Consider the following 23,439-nt stretch of genomic DNA (forward strand, 5'->3'; position numbering starts at 1 on the left):
GCACACAAGCATGAAAAGATGTTCAAATCATTATTCAGTAGTGAAATAAATATTAAAACTACAATGAGATTCTTCATACCCACTAAGATGGCTAAGACTTAAGATTGATAATAGCCAAGTGTTAGGGAGGATACAGGGAAACTAGAGCCCTTATACGTTGCTGGGGAGAGCAAAATGGTCCAGTCACTTTGGAAAACAGTGTTGTAGTCTTCTTTTTTTTAAAAACTAATGTTAAAAATACACTTGGCATACAACTCAGAAATCCCATTCCTAGGTATTTGTCCACAGTATTTGTCCACAGAAAGACTTGTACACGAATGTTCATAGTAGCATTGTACAAAATAACCAAACAATGGAAACAACCCAAATAGCTATCACTTGGTGAATATATAAATAAATTATGATAATCCGTATAATGGGATAACACTCAGCAATAGAAAGGAGTAAACTGATTCGTAAAACTACATGGACGAATCTCAAAGGCATTATGCTATATCAAAGAAGCCAGACACAAAGGTTTATACATCCCGTGTTTCAACTTAGACAAAAATCTGGAAAATGCAAACTATAGTGAAAGAAAGTAGATGGTGGTTCTCTGGGGCTGGGGCTGGGGGGAAGGGATTGATCAGAAGGGCACAAGGGAGCTTTTTGTGGTGAAGAAAATGTTCCATATCTTGGTTGTGGTAGTTTATGACTGTACGTACATGTCAGTAGTCACTGAACTGCTCACTTAAAATCAATGAGTTTTATTATGTGTAAATTAAACCTTAATTATACCTTAATTAAGCTGATTAAGAAATAAGCACTACATCAAAATGTGAAAAAAGGGCAGTCTCTCGCTAGCAAGTAATAATTATAAAATAATGTTTCAGTTTGGGTACACAATCTTTTCTCCTTTTAAGTATATACATTAAGAGAACACAATCAAATTTTTCCTCTGGGAAGTATATTCTCTGTGATACTTACCAAGAGTAGTGAGTCCCTCTGAGATCGATGTGAGAACATACAGGAGTACAGGAGGCTCCAAGTTGGTGATGAAGCTCATGTGGTCCTGGGTAAGACATTCCAGGAGTGGATAGTAAGACTGGCTCAGTTTCCGATATTGCTACAACACAGAGACAACTGTCAAGCCACAGGAAGGCAGAAGACATGTTAAGGTCTAGTGGAAACTGCCATTTATAATACTGGAAATTGTAAACTTACCTAAACACAAATATATAAAATAAATAAACTGAACAAATGACATCAGAATTCACAATTCAGTATTTAAATGGGTTCTAAAAGGAATCTCTTGATCTCTAGAAATCCTAATTTGAAGCTATAGCACAGTAAGTACTCTCAATTTCACCTTACATGGCTAACACTTAAATCCAAATAAAATCTCTGTAGTATGGAATTTAGAAGACTGAATTATTTTTCTGGATGGGGATATTGTAACACTGAACAGTACCTAATAGTGGCTATGCAGCCTTTTTTTTTTTTTTTTTAAAGATTTTATTTATTTATTTGACAGAGATCCCAAGTAGGCAGAGAGAGAGGAAGGGAAGCAGGCTCCCTGCTGAGCAAGAGCCAGATGCAGGCCTCTATCCCAGGATCCTGGGATCATGACCTGAGCCAAAGGCAGAGGCTTTAACCCACTGAGCCACCCAGGCCACCCCCGACTTTTTTTTAAATGAAGGTATTTGCTGTTATAATAGGATATGATAACATAGTCTGTTTTACTTACAAATGCCAACCCACCAAACTAAATTATGATTTGGCCAATGGCTTAATATTTGCCATATACTATAGACAAAAGTTAAGTGCATGAGAAAGATACATGGAAAACTTTAAATGGAACTCAAACCAATATCAAGGAAGCATAACACTCATAAGAGAAATAAGCCAGAGCAATATTTATTAAAGTGGGATTAAGACCACTTCTATAAGATCACACGGGATGCTTATTAAAAATGCAGTTTCCTGATCCCCACTCCAGGCTCACTCAGGAAATGCTCTGGAATGAGGTCTTAAGACAAGCATTTTAAACATGCACGTTAAGGGAGTCCTATGCACCCTTAATTTTGAGAATTATTAGTTAGAGATTTGCTTGCCTATTAGAAAAAAAAGATTAGCGCAATTCCTGGAGCTACAGTCAGTTTTTCTGGATATTGAAGAGTCCTGTCGATGAGAACCCACACCTGATCTCAATCAAGTTTCTACTTTGTAATTTCTGTTGTATGGGTAGCCTTCATTGAGCATCCCATTCAACTACTGAGGCTAAACCACTCTGGCTTGAGATGTGGTTCTAAGACTAGCTTAGAACAGTGGAAAAGGGTTCTGCTAGTCCATTCATCCATTCCTGTCAAGGAGCATTTCTTATATGGGTTGACTTAACAAATGCCCCCTAGATCTTACTTATAACCTTGGTAGGGAGCAGGTGGAAAAGCCTGAACTAAGCCTGAGCACGAATTTGGCTGTTACGGAAGTAATTAGTGGAACCACATTGGGCATATATTAGCTTTTATGTAACCAGGCAGGGATGTTTAAAAAAAGTCTGATAATGACACAGCTCAGTGGAGGAGCCTGGAAATTTAAATTTCCAACAAGCACCCGAGGTGATTCTGATGGGCCTCAAAGTTTGAAAACCACTGACATAAATCATAGAAACTAGATGGTAGAGTTGAAAAGGGACCTAGAGATCACTTTGTTTAATTTACTAATTTTAAAGGTGAGGAAATTAAAGCCTGGAGAAATAGAGAAGGTGATTTATTCAAGGTAAATGACTAGTGAGTGGCAGAGTAGAGACTATGCGCCCGTATGCTTAACTCTGAGTTCAGCACTCTTTCTGCCATACCAGAATTTTCACAGAAAGGAAGGCCAAAGAGTAGGGGAAGTAGACGGAGGAGGAGGAGGAAGGAAGAAGGAAGGAAAAGATTCTGTAGTCAATCCTCCATTTCTTCTCCATATTATTGAATTATTGGCATAGTTGTAAGAAATTCATTGAAACTGCTAATTACATTTTTCTCTGGCTGTTGAACCTGGGGCACTCTGGATGACCCATCTGACAGACGTGGTAGCTGCAGTTCCCGAAAACTGTACATTTAATTATGTACACAGAACCACTATGGTCGTTCAAATTCTGTACGTTGAATCAAGAGGCTGTCCTAAAACATAAAATGTTCTGGTGCTATTCTAACTCCCCCGGCCTCATTACAACCACTTCAAGCCCGTGGTGGTGTTACTTCACATTTCACACAAAGACTCCCATGACGCACAACTGCTTACCAGCAAGTCGCTGTGGGACACTGACAGCAGCATTTTGACAAAGGCCTGGAGTACATTGTCAAAATGGTTGTCCCCATACAACTTGAAGACGCCAAAGCTGACATAATTTCCACACAAGGCAGATTTGAGAGCTGAATAGCAGATGGAGATGCCCTTGAGTTTCATTGGATAAATCTGATCTTTTGAGAGGCTCCCAAGGGACAGGATCTGATTACCTGTTTTAGGGTAAAAGCAGAAAGAGAAAGTGATATAAGGAGATGTAATTCAAAGCAGTTATAAGGCACATTATTTAACATTTTCATTTTACTGCTAAGGTTCACTTCCTCCGATCATTGTTTGAAGAATTACACCATCCACGTGGTGAAAAATATCAATATATAAGGCAGTTTACCTGAGAAGTACAAATGTCCTAAGGAAAATCAATCAAGGGTATTGGAAAAGTTTTGTATTTTTATCTGGATGGCGATTATTGTATCATTATTATATGAATACATAGATTATTATATGAATACATAGATATAATAGGTGATTATTATATGATTATTATAAGAATACATAAAAATTGAGTTCATTCATTAAGATTAGCTCACTTTATATACTTTTATATGTTATCTCTTCTTCAATAAGATGTTAAGAAATAGGAGTAAATAACCAACTAAGTCAAGAGAAAAAGGCAGCCTAGACTGAGCTATAAGTTACTCTAAACTCTGGGATGAATTTTCAACAATTTTACATGAATCTGATCTTGAGTTATTTCACTTGTAGGAGCCTCACAGTTTCGGTATATGAATTAGATGAAATAAGACACATAAGTTCTTTGCACAGTGCATAACAAATGTTACTTCCTTTTTTCCTTACATGATTTTTTGGAAGCTCTCAAGAGATGATTGTTTAAAAACTGTACATAAATTCTATGTTGACCATCAGAAGACAAAGAAATGCTTATATAATCACCTTAAGATATTTTTTTATAGTAGTTAGTATTTATAACCAACAATTTCTGTTTTTGAAATGTGTGCTAGGTAAGACATGTTTCTAGGTAATATCCAAGAACATTGTCCAAAAAACTATAAAGTCATACATGTTTCTTACCTCTGTTTTTTCCTATTTATGTGAGTACTGCTTTTAAAATTGAAACTAAATTCAACTCAGAATATTTAGAGGTATATTGTTGTGGTGTGGTACTGTATCAATCGGGCTACATAAGAATTATATTTCCCAGAACCCATTTCTTTGTATGGTTGTGGACTAGAATTGGGCAAAAGAGAAATCATGTGAGATTTGAAAGGTCCCAGTGAAGTAGCAGCCAAGTTTTTTGAAGGTCACTGTAACAGTGAGAAAAAATGGTAGAAATGCCACTGGGTTTCACTTTGTCCTTGTTCTTCTGTCCTCTGTAACTAGAACTACAGCCTTGCTGATGAATGATTCCAAGACCATCACCAACTACTTCGCAGCAAACTTCCAGAATGGCAGCTGTGCAGAGGCAACAGTCTTCCACTGACAGCTATGCTACACCAGTTCCCTCTCACCCCACATCCTTTCATGGTCCCACACCAGCAGCTTCTAGTGTGGGACTTCCTGTGAGCTCCAACTTGTCTATCCATGCCATTGTTTCAGGAAGGCCGGTGAGTGATTTTTCTCCTGAACTTTCAATTCTCCCTTTTAACCTATTTTCCCATCTTCCCCCAACATCTAATTCATGAAATAAATTCCCTATTCTGTAAATGTCACAGTGCTTGTTTCTCCCTGTTTGGGCCCTGACTGATGTGTCTATTACAGAAACCACATGTGTACTAATGGGTTAAGAAGGACCAATATTAGGGACGCCTGGGTGGCTCAGTTGGTTAAGCCACTGCCTTCAGATCAGGTCATGATCCCGGAGTCCTGGGATCGAGTCCCATATCGGGCTTCCCCCACTTTGTGGGAAACCTGCTTCTCCCTCTCCCTCTGACTCTCCCCCTGCTTGTGCTCTCTCTCTCTGTCAAAAAAACAAATAAAATCTTAAAAAAAAAAAAAAAAAGGACCAATACTTCTGGTGGACCATGAAACACAGATCTGGCTCATGGCAAAACTTTCCTCCCCTTGTTATGCCTTGCTGAAACATCTCCGTGGGCAGGTTTTCTTCTGTAAATCCCTATGAGCCCACAAGGCTTTGCTTATAACTTAAACATGTAAATGACAATACCTGACCAACACCTTTAGACTAGAAGGCTCAGACAGATCTTGGGATTTCCTCTATACAAATTCCGTACCCTCTCTCATGACCTCAACCTAACTTACCTTAGAGATCTATAGTAAGTTCTGTAAAGATTCAACTCAATATGACCGTATTTACTTAACAGCTGCTACTTGTGAGATGCTAGGGTAAATAAATGAATGAAATAAAATCTGTACTCTGAGGAAGTTCAGTCTGGTGAGGGAAAAAGATCTATAAATCAAGAATCCCATACAATCTGACAAACACAGAGAGCTGTGCTAAAATGTTAGGAGAACAGAAGAAGAGATCGACTTTGGGCAGGAGGGCAGTGGGGAAAGGCTTCACAGCACAGGTTATTTCTCAAGGGTCAAACACAGTTTTCCAGGAAGACTTGGAGGGGGAGGAGTGTGCACCAGGTAGATCAAACACATGGGTATGGAGGTCTGAGAAAGCAAGGTGTTGAAGAAGAAAGTTCTCAACCATTGCTATTCTACCTTTGCCTCAAATTCAGTACAAACCAAGGTAGGCATACCCTCACCCTCTCTTTCCCCTTAAAAGAAAAGCACTGCTTACGTGTGATGACAAGAGCTAGGGTAGTTTGGGGGTATGCATGGTCTACACATTTGGTTTGCTGTAAAGGCCAGGGTCAAAGGGAGAAAATCAGGTCACCTTTTGGGGCCTTTTTATGCTGATGTCCTTATAGGAGAATTAAAGGTCTTATATTCTGCAGCAAAAGATGGAAGAGGCAGACCTAGAACTGTGACAGGAGAGAAATTTTGATCTTAAAGTGTTGGATAACCTTCATTAAGGATTACTTATTTAGAATCGCAACTTTTATTTCTGTGCTAAAGTTGCAACTTCATATACATAGCTTGCCTTTGGGCTGTTTCAGACACATCTGTGTTAATTTATTTTAATTAAATAAATTAATTAGTATGATGGTTACCATCATGATTTTGGCAAAGTGGAATGAGTAATACTTTCGAAATAGGAAACTGCATCTCACTGTGCTCAAGGGCCTCGGCATTCTGTGGTGGTGATGAAGGATCATGGAAGAGAAGGCTCGGCCAAGTTACTTATTCACTATAATTCAGCTCTGTTCAATATGTGTTATTGTTCAACAATACTTAATTGAAATTGGATGCCCTGCCCTCATATAGCTTAAAATCTCGCAGTCAGATTCACATTACTGTAAACAAAAGTAACAGGGCCGAAGTTTGGTTTTGAAGTTCCTTTAGGGGTGTGACAGTCATCCTTGCTTCCCTGTTGCACCCCATGCCTGGCCAGTCCCACCTCCTTCCTTCCTTGGAGATGGAAGTTTCTGGAAGGGAGATCTCCATGATATCAACGGACAGCTGGCAGTGAAGGCAGGGTTGGCCTGCCTGCCACCAAAGCCAATGACAGTTGACACTTTGGTACCTCTGTCCCAGCACAAAAGAAAATGATCCTTTCCTTAATGAAATAAAGACTTCCAGAGTTTAGAATCAAAAGGAAAATCTCTAATTGTTTCTCACTGACTATAAGGCCATAACTGCATGCAGGGGAATGAGGTACTGTTGCATTCTTACCATTAGGTCTAGCGCGAGGGTGGGGGTTAGGGTGGGTGCAGAGGCTGCCCTAGGCCTCAGGGAAAAAACACTGTGAAGTGAACAGATGATCTAGCCAAAGGCCATCCTGGGCAAGAGTTGGGGGCACACGTGCCATGGAATTGCTTTTGCTCTAACTTGGTACAGGCGTGGCAGGAAAAGAAATCTCACTAAATAATGAGGGGGAAAAAACTGAGAAGCACAGAGGACTCCTGATACACAGAATTCAGCTTATTAGAAATATTTTCCTCATTATTAGCTTACATTGTTTGGTTTTTTCTTTTTTATATTCTCTGTCCTTTTCTGAGAAACCATTTTTGTTGTTGCTTTGGTTTTTTGGGATTAGATTCCAGCATTCAGAAGTGCCCTTCTAGACAAGTCTCAAGATCTAGATTCAGAGGATTTCCATTAAAAAATGCAAAATCTCCTCTTCTACACTTTCATCTTCTCAATGAGGCTTATCTCTGGCACTTTACTTAATTTACTGTAACATGTTTTCTAATCCCTGGTACTTCTAATATTCCTTCTCCTTTCTTTCTTCCTTTTCTCCATTGCACTTACTACCTTCTAACATACTAAATAATGTCTTTTACTGCTTTGCTCACGAATGTATCTGAAAAGTCCAGAACAGTGCCTGCTGTTCCCAGGGTATATCTGCTGAATGAATGAAGCTCACAGAGCTAAATGTACAAAGTTGCTTACTGACACAAAGAGTCCAGTAGTGAAAAATTACATGTTTATAAAAAGTTACATTTATAAAAGGGGAATAAACAAAGTAAGTATGACCATAAAATGTAATATTTTACAGCTATTTAAGAAGCTACGGTAAGGACACCTGGCTGGCTCAGTCAGGGCAATGTGTGACTCTTAATCTCGGGGTTGTGAGTTTGAGCCCACATTGGTGTAGAAATCACTTAAATAAATAAACTTAAAAAAACTTAAAAAAAAGATACGGTAAATTTATATATATTAATATGGAATATATATAATGTATATACTAATATGGAATATTTATATATTAATATGGAACAATTTATATATATTAATATGGCCATGATATAAGTAAAAAAAGGCAAATTACATATAGCAAGTGTATTATAATATCACTTTTGGAAAAATATATCTATATACACACACATAAAAAAGTATAGAAAACACACACTAAACTGTTAATCATGCTTCCCTCTGAATGATGAGATCATCAGAATTTTCACTTTCTATTCGCTATAGCAATTTTGAAATTCTGCTGTTTGCTAATACCACGCTAATATATTATATTCATAGAATTTTGTAAAAGCTACCATCTGCTGGAAATACATCTTCAAACTTCTGGGCCTTATCCTATTCCTTCAAAAGCTACTTCCTTGTTTGACACCTCAGTTTGAGTTAGAAACTTCTTCTTACGCTTCTCAAGCATAAACGTGAGCATAACACAGCCTTAAGTCTTCATTTACTTGATTGAATACCCTGCTGGACTCAGCGTCATCAAGGGAAGAATCAGTAAGATTCTTTTTCTGTGTGTCTTATTTCTTTTCCTATCCCTTGTAACTTTCACAGCATCAGACACATAGTAAATGCTCAATAAATGCTAGCTGCCTGGATGAAAGAATCCACTAAACAGTGTACACGTGTCTGGAGATCACCTTCACTTATCTGACAGCTTACTCAGTACTTCCTGCTTGTGTGCAAAGGGGAGCTACATCCAGCATGTGTGGATCTGGCGTGGATCGTGTTCCTTGAGGTCTTGCTTTTGTAAGCCACCTGATCCTGGTGCTGTGATCCTCAAGGGGTTGATCATTCCACTGCCTTCAGAAGACTTTCATGAGCTTTACTGTCCTACTCTCTACTATTTTCTTGTCACTCTGTCACTCCAAGCAAGTTTCAGATAGGATCTATGGCCACGTGCGTGTTCCTGGACAGTTTGTTTTCCAGAACTATTATTTCCTGGTGACATTTTATGAAGTCTCTAGTTATTTCAAGACCAATGCATTCTTCAACCATCTTTTTGTAGTCATTCAAACATAAATATACAATCATAATCCTTTATTCTTACAATGCTTCTAATAGTACACGGCAGTAGTTTCCAAGTTCTTTAAAAAAAAATATGTATCACCTTTTCAAAAGACGATCTTTTCTACAAACAAACCCTAGTGCAACTACATAGCGGGTGGTTCTGGTCAAGGTGGCGAGAGAGTGCCTTCTTCTCTGCTATTTGGAGAGCCTCCATGGTACTTTCAGAGATCTCTTGGGCTCTGCAAATCCCAGCTGGAAAACCACTGGTCTGTTTTCTAGGTCACAATAAATAACAGTGGCTTGTACATTGCTTTTCAAATCCAATTTAAGCATACGATTAAGTCATACCTTAAATGCACCCGGGGCATATATACTGCTTTAAAGAACCCTGATGTAAATTCTTATATGTAGTGAGTAATCGTAACTGTTCCATCCATTTTTAAAGTTTAGATTTTCACACACTGAGCTTTCTTAAATCAGGTATCTAAGGAAGAAATAAAAGCAGTTCCATTTTGGCTAGTCTTATGAGAATAATCCTTATTTCTCCCTTCTGTGCACTCTTCAACCAATAGATGTCACTAAAGATACCAGTACCCAGAGGCTAAGGGAAGAAAAGATTAGACAAATGGAAATTGAGCATAAAAAACATCCAGTTCTTAAAACTGAGAAGTAGGTTTCCAAAGTAATAACATTTATTACACTGCATGCAACATTTTAACCAAAAATTTAAGAAAGAAATTTCTTTTATTAAGTTGCTCAGGCTGAATGGATCACAGCACTAAGTTTTGAAATACATGTTCTTGAAGCAATTTAAAACTCATTAGAAATAATAGGCTTGGGCTAGTAGAAAATGTGGTAAAATTTAATCCTCATCCAAATGTTACCTGGGCAGTACAAACAGGAAATTGTTTTGTGCTACTGTGGCTAACCTCATTGCTGACCCTGAGCTGTAACGGCGAGAACAGCTGAGAGCTGAAGCAAAATTAAAAACTTACATCAAAGTATATCATGACAGAATGCAGATAAATAAAACAGCATATCAAAAGTATTATTTTTCTGCCAGTCTCACGGAGCAGGAAAGGTACAGGTATTCCACAAAATATGCAACAAATCAGGTGCTTACATGAAAAAGAGTCTCCTGGCTCTGCACCACCCCAACCACTGACTGCCCAAACACTGCCCATGAGACGTGAGCAGAGAAGAAACCCAGTCAAGATGGGGACAGAAGGGATCACAGAATGTTCTGGCCTCTTTTCTCCACAGGTTTCCCCTCCCTTCCACTTGGCTTACCAAAGAAATAAATAAAGCTGCTCTTCTGTGCCCTCCCAGTCACACTCTCCCTCATCTTCTAGCCTCCTGGATGGGGACCACATGATCTCCCTCCTTGAGCACATTACAGTCTCCAGAGGTAAAAGCATGAGTAATAAAACATTAAGGGGGTGAAGAGAGATCAAATCAGCTTGGCTGATGGTGGCCAGCATGGGAATCAGTGGAGGGCAGAAGACATTTTTCCACTGAGCCTTTGGTTTCCCTTAAGCTTTAGGATAGAAATCACCATCCTTTAAAGAACTGTGCTTCCTCGGAAATATCCAAGGCACGAACTTGCTGTGGCAGCTCCTGGGTAGCACTAAGGACTATGGAGCCCGATAGGACTATCATTTACAGTTATTCAGACTCTGAATGAAATTCAAATTCAACTGCTTGCTAACTATGCAGTCTTTGGCGAGCTTCAGTTTCTTCCTCACAGTCATCCCAGAAGCTAACTGGTCTAAGAGCTCGCCATGCTCTACTGGACTGAATCCTCATGCCCACCATATGAAGCAGGTATTCTTTTCTCCATCTAATAGGAGACTGAAGCAAGAAAGGCTAAGCAACTTGGCCAAGGCCAAATGAGTACTGAGTGGCAGAAAATAATACCCACTTTGAGGACTCAGTAGGCTAATGAATGATAAATGGTCTAGCGTAGGAGCAGTCATGTTAAGAGCTGATTAAAAAATAAAAGCTACCATTATTATGAGTCCAAGCCAAGGTGCAGAGCCTTGCTTTAATCCCCTAGTTTTTCTTTAGGGTAAAAAAAAAAAAAGCATTATTGGCTTTCCTTTTCAAGAATGCTTTTTTCTCTTTTCTATTTTACCTCCTTTCTCTTCTTTTCACTCTTCCTCTCTCTCCTTCTGTCTGCTCCTCTTCTTCCTCCAATGTAATCCTCACACAGTCAAGTTTCTCAGCTTTTGCTACAATGCTTTTGCCTACATCGGACAACGGGACGGAAGACTGGGTAGCTTTTGAAGCCTATAGATTTGGCATTGTTCTGAGATTGTTTCTGGTGTCACTTGCTGGACATACATTCTGTCCTAGAGGTCCAGTAACACTGGATGAGAAAGTCACTGCTCTTATCAGTTCTACTGCAATAGTGAATAAGCCCCAAAGGAAAAATTACACTCAGTGAAAGAAACCGGATCCAGAAAAAGAAGATACAATTGTGATTCATAACAGAAATCTGATATTTCTAGAGTTAAAGCTCTATCAACTACTAAGCAATTCTTATACATATATTTTTCCCTAATAAGAAGTATTATTTCCTTTTTAAAAGCAAGGAAATAGAAGCTAAGCACTTATTATAGGCAGAAGGAAGCAGGATACTGTGGTCCCAGCAGAAGCAGAACCAAAAAGTGATGTGGTCAGTGGGGCCCTGTCCAAAGAAAGCTGGTTCTGTGAATGTAAGAGAAAGGCTTTGGACCAAGGAAATGCATGTTCATCAAACGCTATTCCATGTCACACCCTGTGCCAAGCCCTTTACCCGGAGTAGCTCATTTAACCACCTCTTCTAAATAGATGGGCAGGTCAGGAGGTAGTCATTATTCCTAATTTTGTATATGAGAAAACTAGGAACAAAGAAGTATGGTGTCTTGAATGAGGGACATGGAGTTAATAAGGGTGGGTACTATGATTGGGACTCAGAGCTTTTAATTTCCAAAAACTGTGCCTTTTCTTTTCTTTTCTTTTTTAGTAGGCCCATACCCAGTGTGGAGCCCAGTGGGGGCCCTGAATTCACAACTCTGAGATCAAGATCTGAGCTGACATCAAGAGTTGGATGCTTAGCCAACTAAGCCACACAGGTATCCCCAAAACTATGCTTTTTCTAAGATACTGCTTTGGAAAATGTCCAGAAACGTAAAACAATGAAAGGAGTTAGATATACACTGGAAATACAGTGAACTGCATTGAGAATATTCGAGAAGAGGTTCATTTTTACCTTTAGAAGGCAAAGCATTTCTATTTTATTTGATTTTAAAGTGTCTATTTTCAACAGATAAATAAAATTGTGACAATGTAGTTGCTGGTACAGATGAATATAGGAGAGAGCAAGGTTACTGCCTTAAATAGGTGCTTTATGTAGTTTTCATACACTTGTCTCAAACTCTAAAAATCAAATACACAGTTGAGACCAAGCATTTTTAACAAAGGTCTATAATGCATTTAGATGATTATCCAGAGTGGGTTTTGAATTGAAGTGAAAACACTTTTTGTTTTTCTTTTTTTTAAAACCAAACCAAACCAAACCAAACCAAACCAAACCAAACCAAACCAAACCAAAACAGGCTTTTACTTTTAAAAAGGTGATACACTTTTAGTGGTTGTTCCTATGCATATGTGTGCACACACTCACACTCACACACATTTAAAGAGGCTTTACAAAATTTTGTAAAATCTGTTTCAAGGTGCTCAAAAAAAAAAAAAATAGAATTACAGGTAATTTTTGAGACCAAGTGTACTCAGAGTTGGCTACTGATTTGGAAAAAAAAGAACCAACAGCCAAAAAAGGAAACACAGACTAAGAGGAGAGGACCCAGGGAACCGTCTCTCAAGAAGAGCACCACATGGAGCCCAACCTGCAGGCCGCATCAAGCCAGCGTGGGGGCAGACTAGAACAGAGGATTCTTATCCAGCCTCCCCCAATTCCCAGGTTCCAAAAAGATCTCAGAGTTGAGGATTTCCTTGATGAAGCTGTCAGAATTGGCAAGAATTAGGGTTTATGGTAGTCCTAAGGCTCAAGTCTAACTGCTAACTGAATTTTTTGGACAATAACTGAACAGGACTAGTTTTAATAGAGAACTCTGATTCTAAGGGTGCAGTGCCCCCAAATTCCCTGTCATAAAATATTTACTGCTCTTCAGGAGGATATCTTTCCAAAATTCAGTGTTGGTGACATACTAGCTTAAGCATTCCTTGATTCACAATAGCAAATTCCCTGATGTAACTTTCGGCAATTTTGAATATCTATACCTTTTCAATACTCTATCTAGTGTATTCCCTTTGCTTACTGACACTGCAATTTTATCCAAGAGATTCATCAAGTTGGTCAGGCATGATTTGTAATCAAAGGCGTGCTGCTTACTTACTTTTGATGCCAATATGATAGCTATACCTGGCTTTCTGCACTGCTATTACCCACTTCACAAATTCATACAGATAGGAAGGTTCAAAAGAACAAAATAACTAACATCTTTCTTTTCTCCAAAGAGATAAAGTTATATTGCTGAGACAAATATGGAAAAAAGATACTCACCATAAGTGCAAATCATTTTACTAGCTTCTCTGAAGAGAAGAATTCCATTAGGAGATGATACATCAAAATTCAAACGCTGGGATCTAAGAAATACAGCAAAAAAATCAGACTCTATATGTAAAGAAACCAAATGTAGATGGAAAGTGCTTAGCATTCCCATTGATTAGAAGTAGCAGAGTACAACTATCCCTTTAAAAAAAAAAGATTTATTTATTTATTTTTTTTGAGAGGGAGACCGTGTGCCTGCACACATGAGTGTGAGTGGGGAGAGGGGCAGAGGGCGAGAATCTCAAGCAGACTCTCCATTGAGCACAGAGCCCAGGGTGGGGCTCCATCTCACAACTCACCAGATCAAGACCTGAGCAGAAACCTAGAGTCAGATGCTTAACTGACTAAGCCATCCAGGTGCCCCTACAATTGCCCTTTTAAAAAAATGCCACTCCATTAAACAAGTGTTGATAAAATATGTATGCTGATTTCTCACTATAAAGACATTAGGACAATTAAGAAGAGTTAATTTCATTTATTTGCTGATTCAAAGAATTCACTTTTATCTATCAAAACTATTATCTTGACATCCTATAATGGCAGACCTCCTCCTCTCTTTTCTTTTCATGCAAAGCGGTTGACAGAGAGTAATAAAGAAATACAGGGGTGTGTATGTAAGTTTATATAAATACCTGACTAGAGATTTGCATTTGTAACCTCCTGTAGTGCTCCATCCATATTTTTAAAACAAATTCTAAAGTGACAGAAGGCCTGTGTACTTTTAATACTACTCATATGCATAATGAATCATCTGATACTTTAGGCATATTTCAAATACATTAAATCCCATTCAGACTATAGTTTCCATGGCACATAGCTCAAAGAAAGAGAAGTCCCAAGTTCTAAACGAGAACAATTCTACTTCCCTGGTTTCCGATGGGTACAGAACAGTATGAACAGGATAAAGGACTGATAGGCCATCCTGACATCATACTTTTTTTTAACATCAATTTGTCTTTAGTTGGTTCTGATATGCCTGGTCTCTGTGCTTTCAAAAAGTAGTGGTATATATTTTTAAAGGACTAACAAAAAATATGAAAGCAGGTCTTAGCAAAGAAATGCCAAAAAAGCAAAGATACTTGCTAAAGTCCTTTTGCCAGGAATAATGAGTTGTTGCTTCCCCATGCTTTTTCAAAATGCTTTAGTATAAGGTACAATGATAACTGATTAGAAATACTGTGATCTTTTGATAGTTGGCATATAATTACTGACTAAAGAAAATGAACATACATAATTCATATTGGATTCTGGAGAAATATGGACAAGATAACATATTTTCTGAGATTACGGATTTTCACTTGGAACTTATTATATAACAATTATGGAAGATAGGTATGAATCATTTGCCTACGGCAGGTATAAAATATATACTGCAATGATTTTTTCATTTAGTATTAAATGTTATAGCTGCAATATATAATATCAATTATCTGGTTGAAAACATCATAATCAAAAACAAATTTCTAATATGAAATACATAGGTACCCTTCCTTTAGTATCTAAGATACATATAAGAATATGAGAATAGTTTAAAAAAACAAACAGCCTCAAAAAGATTTATACTCACATTTCTTTATTTGCCAGGTCTTTTCCTACCTCTTGTTTAATAGATTTTAAATTATTACTGGGAAAAGCCCAGCACAAGAGCTGAATTACACCTGCAGTCCATAGTCCTTCTGTCTGGCTAGTTCCCTTCCAACATGCAGTTTACAAAGAGGAACTGATGAAACAGGATGGCTAAGTGACAGGTAATTTGGTGCAAAGCCATATTCACAATGACATATTTTAAAGAGGTAAAACCAGTTAGCTTTCTGCAGTTTTTCTCTTTTAGCTACATCTTTGTTAATATTTATACACAGAGTATTTGAATCGCTGCTCGTCTGTGCAATTATAAGGTTAACTGGGCAATTTTTAAAAAAATTTTTTGTTTTTAGGCAATTTCTAAGACATGTTGTAGTTGCCAAAAAAGGACGTGTTGTAGCTGCCATTTGTTTCAGTCTTAAAAATTTTAAAGTGTAATTAACATATAGTGTCATATTAGTTTCAGAACCACTACGAGATTACACCTTACACCTATTACAATGGCTAGAGTCAAAAAGACAAGAAATAACAAGCAATGGTGAGAATGTGGAGAAAGAGGAACCCCTGGGCACTGTTGGTGGAAGGCAAAACGGTGTAGCCACTGTGGAAAGTGGTACGGAGGGTGCTCAAAAAATTAAAACTAGAACTACCAGATGACCCAGCAGTTCTCACTATTGGGTATTTACCTCCGGACTCCCAAATGAAAACACTAATTCAAACAGATATGCACCCTTGTTTACTGTCATCACTACTTAAATGAGAAGGTTGAGCACATAAATCATCCACACAGGTGCACACTGGCAAAGAGGAAGAAGGATAACTTAGGAGTCAAAGCAGGGACAATCCCGGGGGCTCCTGAGGTGAACTATGAGTCCATGAACTGCTCTGGGTCTCAGGCTCCTTCTTCATAAAGAAGCAGCTCAACTCAGAGACCTCTAAACTTCTTTCCTGCTTCAAGAGTCCACGGAATTGCAGTTAAGCAGTGAAAGAGTTAAAATAGCTGCCCTACCTCCACCTGTGTCTTTGACTGTTTTAAATAATGGTGTCTGTAGTCTTCCATCTCATACACCTAAGTGTACTACGTTTTTCCCCCCAAGAGGTCTCGACCTTGGGGCTCTGATTCTATGGCTTTCACTGATTATTTGAAAACTTCTGGTTCCTGAGTTATTGCTAAGCGAATATACACATACTAGGCAGGAAAATCTGACCTCTGGAGATGCCGTCAAACAGTGATTTTTTTCCCCCTCCCCCAGTGCACTTCTTACCTATTTTGCATCAGTTCTGCCATAAGTTTTAAGATGGGAGTGGTACATGCTGGCTCACCATACCACCGCTCGATCGTCCTCTGAAGAATGGGAAGATACGTGGGGTACCTTTTATAGAGCCTGTTAAAGAACTTAAGGGTCAAAAGAAATATTGTTCCTGAAAATTGGCAGCACTTAAAGAGCAAAGAAGGAATCCACATATGCTCTATGTTTAGTATACAACGGCAATTTTATAAATTGCTCTCCCTAACCTGCACAGCTGTACATTTTGGGGGGGGGAAGGGGTGTAAATGATTTGTTGTTCTTTGTAACATGTCCCACACATTATGTTGCTTCATTCTTGGTATATACTATAAATAGAAGACATATTCTGAAAGAACACATATAAGAATCATGCTTAATACTGTATGAAAGGAAAATAAATTTAACGAGGATAAAAACACATTTGGATTGTTAATACCAGTTTCTTGGGTATTAAACTACTTAAGGAAATATGATTATAGAATTTTGAAAATATATAAAAGAAAGAGGGAAATAATAATAATAAGCCCCATACATCTATCTTTCAGCTTAGAAACTACCTATTCTCTTCATTTTTTTTAGTTGTTGACTTGCTTGGCTTGGTCCCACTGTAATAGCTCCAAGGAGCACTGGAGATGTTAGCTTGAAGAAAAGCTCTGGGTCACTTTTAATGTACTCAGGGTCAGCTAAAAGGTAGTCCCATGTACACCCAAGGAGAAGCTCTCAAACATCCTCAGCAACAGTAAGAAGCATGTGCCTCTGCTAAGTCAATGGCTGAGACCAGCAGAACTGGAAAACTCTGACTCACCTCTCCTGGCCCTTTAAGCCATAACTGACTCCTTCCTTGACAAAGGGACACATAAATAAAAAATTAAGGCCTAAAATTGCAGCAGGAAAACAAACAAACAAACAAACAAAAAGCAAAACTCTTGATATGCCACTCCTTCATTTCCTTTTTCTTTTCCTCTTCTCTAGGTCTCTCTTTTTCTGGTATTTTCTGGTGTACTTGTCTTTTTGTTTCAGTGAAAGTGCTGAATGGAATCACTTAATGGCGTACCTTCCCTGTGGGTATGGGTAGAGATCTCCATGGTGAAAAAGAACACAATTTTCTTCCCTGCTCTTAGAATACATTTCAAATTCATTAGGATAGCATACAAGGCCCTTTAAGATCCAGTCCCTGCATACCTTCAGATTCCTCTCTTAGGACTCCTGCCTTATCCATGATTCAGCCATTCTTAATCCTCTGCAAATCCACAGATGCCAACTCTATTTTTTTTTTTAAGATTTTATTTATTTATTTGACAGAGAGAGACACACAGCAAGAGAGGGAACACAAGCAGGGAGAGTGGGAGGGGGAAAAGCAGGCTTCCTGCCGAGCAGGAAGCCTGATGTGGAGCTTGATCCCAAGACCCTGGAATCATGACCTGAGCCAAAGACAGATGCCTAATGACTGAGCCACCCAGGTGCCCCAGATGCCAACTCTCTTGTCTCCATTCCTCTACTTGCAGCTTCTTCTGCTTTAACCCATTCCTGTCTTTCAACATCTAGCTCAAGTTCACGTCCCATGGGACGGTGAAACCTCGCTTTTGTCAAAAGGCATCAATCTCTTTCTTATCTATGTCCAATGAACACTCTGACCCCATCTCTTTCTCTTTTTTTATTATGTTAGTCACCATATAATATCATTAGTTTTTGATGTAGTGTGCCCAATGTCACTAGCCATCAGGGAAATACAAATCAAAACCACAATGAGATACCACCTTACATCAGTTAGAATGATAAAAATGAGCAAAACAAGAAACGACAAATGTTGGCAAGGATGTGGAGAAACGGGAACACTCTTATACTGTTGGTGGGAATGCAAGCTGGTGCAACCACTTGGGAACAGTATGGAGGTTCCTCAAGATATTAAGAATAGAGCTACCCTACGACCCAGCAATTGCTCTACTAAGGTATTTACCCCAAAGATACAGATGTAGCGAAGAGGCACAGGCACCCCAATGTTCAGAGCAGCAACGTTGAAAAGAGTCAAACTGTGGAAGGAGCCGAGATGCCCTTCAACGGATGGATGGATAAAGATGTGGTCCATATGTACAATGGCATATTACTCAGCCATCAGAAAGGATAATCACCCCATGTCTCTTACAACAGACTCTACTAGGGTTACTTGCTTGTGCTACCGGCTTGCCCATTAGACAGTGAGTTTCCAAAGGGCAAAGACTGTGTTTCCCTACCTTGCCCCCACCATTGTTGCTTGTCCCTCAGAAGCCTTCCTGGCCTCCCCCTCTGAAGACTTAGCTGGTATGTTTCCTGTATGTGGCTGTGGTACCCTGTGCTAATGCTTTTATGTCCCTTTATCTCTCCTATTCTATTATATGCTTCTTGAGGGCAGGACCTAGGCACTTGTTGTATACATGGACCTGGTACAAAGTGGGCTTCAGTAAGTATTTTTTACTGTAAACCTGTTAACCTAAGAATGAGGTATAGCATATTTGATGAGAAGTATCTATTTCTTTTTAACTGTGCATTTCATTTTGAAGCTTCAGGAAATAATTCATACAACGTTCAATAAAATAAGCCTTCTAATCCCTTAAGAGTGGCAAGCTCCCCCAAATTGCAAAAAAGCAATCCTTTTGTCTCCTCAGATATACAATGTTAAGGCTCTGTATTTGCATGTGTTGTATTTGTATATGTTGAAAGAATTTACTTAACAAGTATTTACTAAAGTCCTATTCGATAACTGTGTATTCATCATTTTAGACTCTCTGGAGACACCAGTGAATCAAACATTGAAAAATTCCTGCCCTCATGTGATTTACATTCTAATAAGAAAAGACAAAAATAAATAAAAGACATATATGTTAGAAAGTGCTACAAAGGAAAATACGGTGAAGAAGGGAGATAAGAAGTGTTCCAGTTGGATAAAAATGAAATCAATGAACTTAATTATTAATTCCATTTTGGCTGTTGTCAGATAACTTATTGCTTTTTCCATGTAGTAGAAAATACGCTATTTTTGATAGCTCACAGATACTATGTGTTAGTTGCTGTGCTAGGGGTGAGGGATCCAGAGATATGAAAGACATTGCTTTTATTTTCGGGGAATTCATCCTCAAGTCTGGGTGGTTAACATACAATAGAGATGCTCTTGAGTACCCCAATTCAGAGGGAGTGTCAGAGGAGCAGAGGTGAGAAGAGATTCCATTAAGAAATCTACTGAGCACAAACTCAGTGATCATTACTGGGAAAGCATCGGAAAGGCTCGTCAAGAAACTGCGAAGACCCCAATCTCAGAACTTAAGAGTATCGTAGGCACACACAAGCCCCTTTGCTAGGCATTCTAAAGGCATCCGGACCATCCTATTTTTCAGAGCACACTGCACTCACTATGGGAGAAAGCAGGGGGATAGGAGGGGATGCTTCCTTTTCTGTGCAGAATGAGAGTGGGGCCAATTCTAATATGCTTCTGACAGAGGTGACTGCCACAGAGAAGATGAGTGATTACTGGAAAGCAGAGTAGAGGTCTACCAAGCAGGGAGGTGAAAAGGGCTGCAGAGTGAGAGTGCCAGACTCAGATTACAGGGTGAGAAGCAGACCCCGCTCTCGGAGTTTAATTTTCCAGGGCCTGTGAGGACCATGTATATACGGAAAGCAGGAGGACAGTGGGAGCCCTTAGGTAGAAGAGGTACAGACCTAACTGCTTTCACCTAACCTTCCTGATGAATTCCTAACGTCTACATCAGATAAAGGAAAGATCAAAAGCATTAATGATAGGATGCTGCCTTAATCAGATGCCAAATAGGACACAATGAGAAGTACGGCTTTTCCTTCTTGACAACCACCACCCATCCATCCACCCACTGCGCAGTTCGTATAACTTACCATGTGCCTGGCCCCAAGTAAACAGAAATGAGTAAAAATGTAATTCTTTCCCTCTGGGATCTCATAGTAGGGAAAGCATGGTAATATCCTAGAAGGCAATAAAGGAGTTTTTCTTAAAACTCTTAGGGGATAGGGGTGTGAGGCTGTGATTCCAGAATAGAAACAGCCTGCCGGCTTGGAGCTTATTTTAAAGGTATTCCATGAATGCAAAACAGTATACCTTGTCCACGAAGGCAAATGCTGCTGGAAGTCTTTTCTTTCTCTCCTGTCTAGCAAACGCCAATCTACCTTTCCACACCTTGCCCAACTTCCACTTCCCTGAGAAGCCTACTTATTTTTGTTTGTTTGTTTTGCCAAAAATGCCAATCTCTTCCTCTTACATGTTCATACGGTCCTTTGCATACATCTTTGTGACAACACACTATTCGTTAGCATGTTATTTATACTAGTGAATATTAGAATGTTAACCCCCTAGATAGTGAGCTTCTAAAGTGCCATCTATTTTACTCATTCTGGTAAAAAACAGTCCTTTTATTCAGTCCTCAGGCCTGACACACAGGACTTAAAGCTTGCTGAAGTGATTTTTCAGTGATTTTACTTTCTTCCCTATTTCAGTCTGTACAACACAGTGCCGATTACTTTCTTCTTGAAATACAATTCTGATTTTGTTAGTCAGAAGGACAACTGCCTCACACTATCTATGGGATAAGGGTCTACATTCCTTAGCTTGATATTCAGGGGTCCCAGGCAACCTGCATTTCCCATCATGAATCAGTGGTACCTACAGCAAAACATCTTCTTCTCTACTCCCCTTCCAAGACCTGTGCTTAGGCCAACAGAAAACCTCTTACTTCATCGTTCCAATACTCTAATCCTACTTGTTTGGTAAAATCCAGAGAAATAGCCACACTTTGACAGAGCCCTTCCTGATTCCCCAGCTAAATGCAATCACTTTATCTGTGTCTGTTGTTATGGCACTCATCACCTTCTGTATTTTATTACAGTCATGTATGTAGGTATCTAACAGTCTCTATTTAATTATAAGCTCATTTGGGGGTAGGATTTGACTCTAAGGAATCTACATCCGTCATGAAACCTAGCACAATCCTTAGCCAAATTTTCTGAATAAATGAGCAAATGGGATCCTTCTGTCTCATTCTATATTTGGGAGAAAAACAGACCTAACAACAGTGCTGGAGTATTTCCTTTGCGCCAGACATTATAGCGGGCCCTTTACAGATCAGTTCATGCGCTTCTTATACTACACCTGTGAGACAGGTATGATTAGCCCTGTTTTATGGAGAAGAAAACTGATTCTGAGACAGTGAGGAAGTTCCCCAAAGCCCCCACAGGTTAAGTGGTGAAGCCAGGACCGGATTCCACGACTGTTTTATTCTGAGGTTTGCACCCTTCTGCATACCTACACAGGGTCTAGACTTGTCTTTGTACGATATGTTTACGCATGCTAATAAACAGCACCGATGACCTGACTGAAAACCAGTGGACTCAGAGATCAGGTTATGACAATCATACACATTTCTTTTTTCTTTTTTTTCCAATTGCTGTCTGGATCCTTGACACTTAGCAGTCTAAGTATGACCTGGGAAAAAGCCTAAACAAGGCGGCTAAATGCAGTACAAGGTAAGGTGCTTTTATATTGTCGTGTTCTCACCATAGGGGCAAAGAAGTGTATCAATGATTCCTCAATTCTTCAGCAGCGGAACAATTTATCAACATGTTTGCTATGCAGTTTCAGGCAATTTACTTTTGGAAGGACAGTGATAAGCAATGCAGTTCGTGTAGCAGTTAATGTAGTCAGTGTTTACAGAAATGTTTTTGAATTAAATAGCTAACCACTAAAATAGCATCTTATCAAATAATCGCCGTAAATAAAATGCATTTTGACTTTAAGATGACATGTGCTCTTATAGGACATTTCTTCTGCATGCTAAGGACTGTATAACGAATTAGAGAACACACATTTATGTGAATAAAAGGCAAAAATAAACTTTCCCCAGCAGTAATGTGGGAATCATCACTGACGGTTTGACATATCAATATTTCAGTAAGAATAAATGACTTTCATATCCATGTTTTTTAAAAACCATATACTTATTCATTTTTACATTACTAGAATACTTTGAAAAGAATCTATACTTTATCACCTGAAACTGCTTAAAGTATTTCAAAATATTTTAATAAAGCTTTTTGAATTATCTAATAATGTAACTTTTAAACAAATTTTACTATTATTATAAATATTTGCTCTTCATCCCTTGCCCAAAGGAAAACTATAAATCTTGTCTCAACTGAATGAACACCATTTATCATATTCATTTTGTTGTCAATACAATTATGAAAAGCCTTTGGCCTTTTCCCAAGGAAGCTGATTTGCTACTGAAACTCAATTATTATAAGCAAATCCGGTACCAAGCCAACCCGTTTGGCAGTTCTAACACAGCTTTCTGCATAACTGACATTGTGCCCTCCACCACGGACCCTAATAACATCAACATCTATGATCACATGGAGGAGACAATAGTTTCCAGTTCAAAACAAAACATTAAGTCCCCAGGCCTTCCATTTGCTATTGTCTGCCATCTGCTGGACAAAAATTTCATTTCAGCTAGGTGCCAAAGAGACGATGCTGGGGAGGAAATGGAAAACAGACTTAATTAAAAACTTAAATTACAATACGTTCTATGAATTTTAGGCAGTATCAATTATGGCAGATATTTATATTTTTTGGCACTGCGGGGAAACGTTCTGGACTTGACTCTTGGTTGGGACTGCAGAGGAGGGAAACATGAAGTATTAATTATTGGGCATCCTAGAGTTGCAGCTTGGTTCAAGATCACGATCACTTTTAAAGTGCCGAAACTAGGTTCTTATGATTTTTCAAATAAATGAAAGTTTTTACTTTGTGAGCTTCTATTTATGTTTAGATAAACAAAGGTCACATGTGATTTCAGTGTATTCTTCATAGTTAAAAGAATTTTAGGAATTTCCATA

The 23,439-nt window shown here is 38.7% G+C and overlaps 1 protein-coding gene across 8 annotated transcripts in view; it reads right to left on the reverse strand.

Moving 5' to 3' along the window:
- RANBP17 (RAN binding protein 17) overlaps window positions 1-23,439 on the reverse strand; it is a 314,483-nt gene that overhangs the window by 37,553 nt on the left and 253,491 nt on the right. For 5 of the 8 annotated variants that reach the window (XM_082726136.1, XM_082726135.1, XM_082726138.1 and 2 more), the window contains 4 exons: window positions 16,525-16,632; window positions 13,631-13,713; window positions 3,268-3,482; window positions 967-1,105 (listed from right to left, as the gene is read on the reverse strand). In XM_082726136.1, coding sequence (XP_082582262.1) covers window positions 967-1,105; window positions 3,268-3,482; window positions 13,631-13,713; window positions 16,525-16,632 — 545 coding nt within the window. Of the gene's footprint in view, window positions 1-966; window positions 1,106-3,267; window positions 3,483-13,630; window positions 13,714-16,524; window positions 16,645-23,439 lie in introns of all 8 variants that reach the window. The other 3 variants (XM_082726133.1, XM_082726137.1, XM_082726132.1) reach the window with 1 other exon arrangement.

Source organism: Mustela nivalis, assembly GCF_964662115.1.
Source record: "Mustela nivalis genome assembly, chromosome: 3".
NCBI lineage: Eukaryota > Metazoa > Chordata > Mammalia > Carnivora > Mustelidae > Mustela > Mustela nivalis.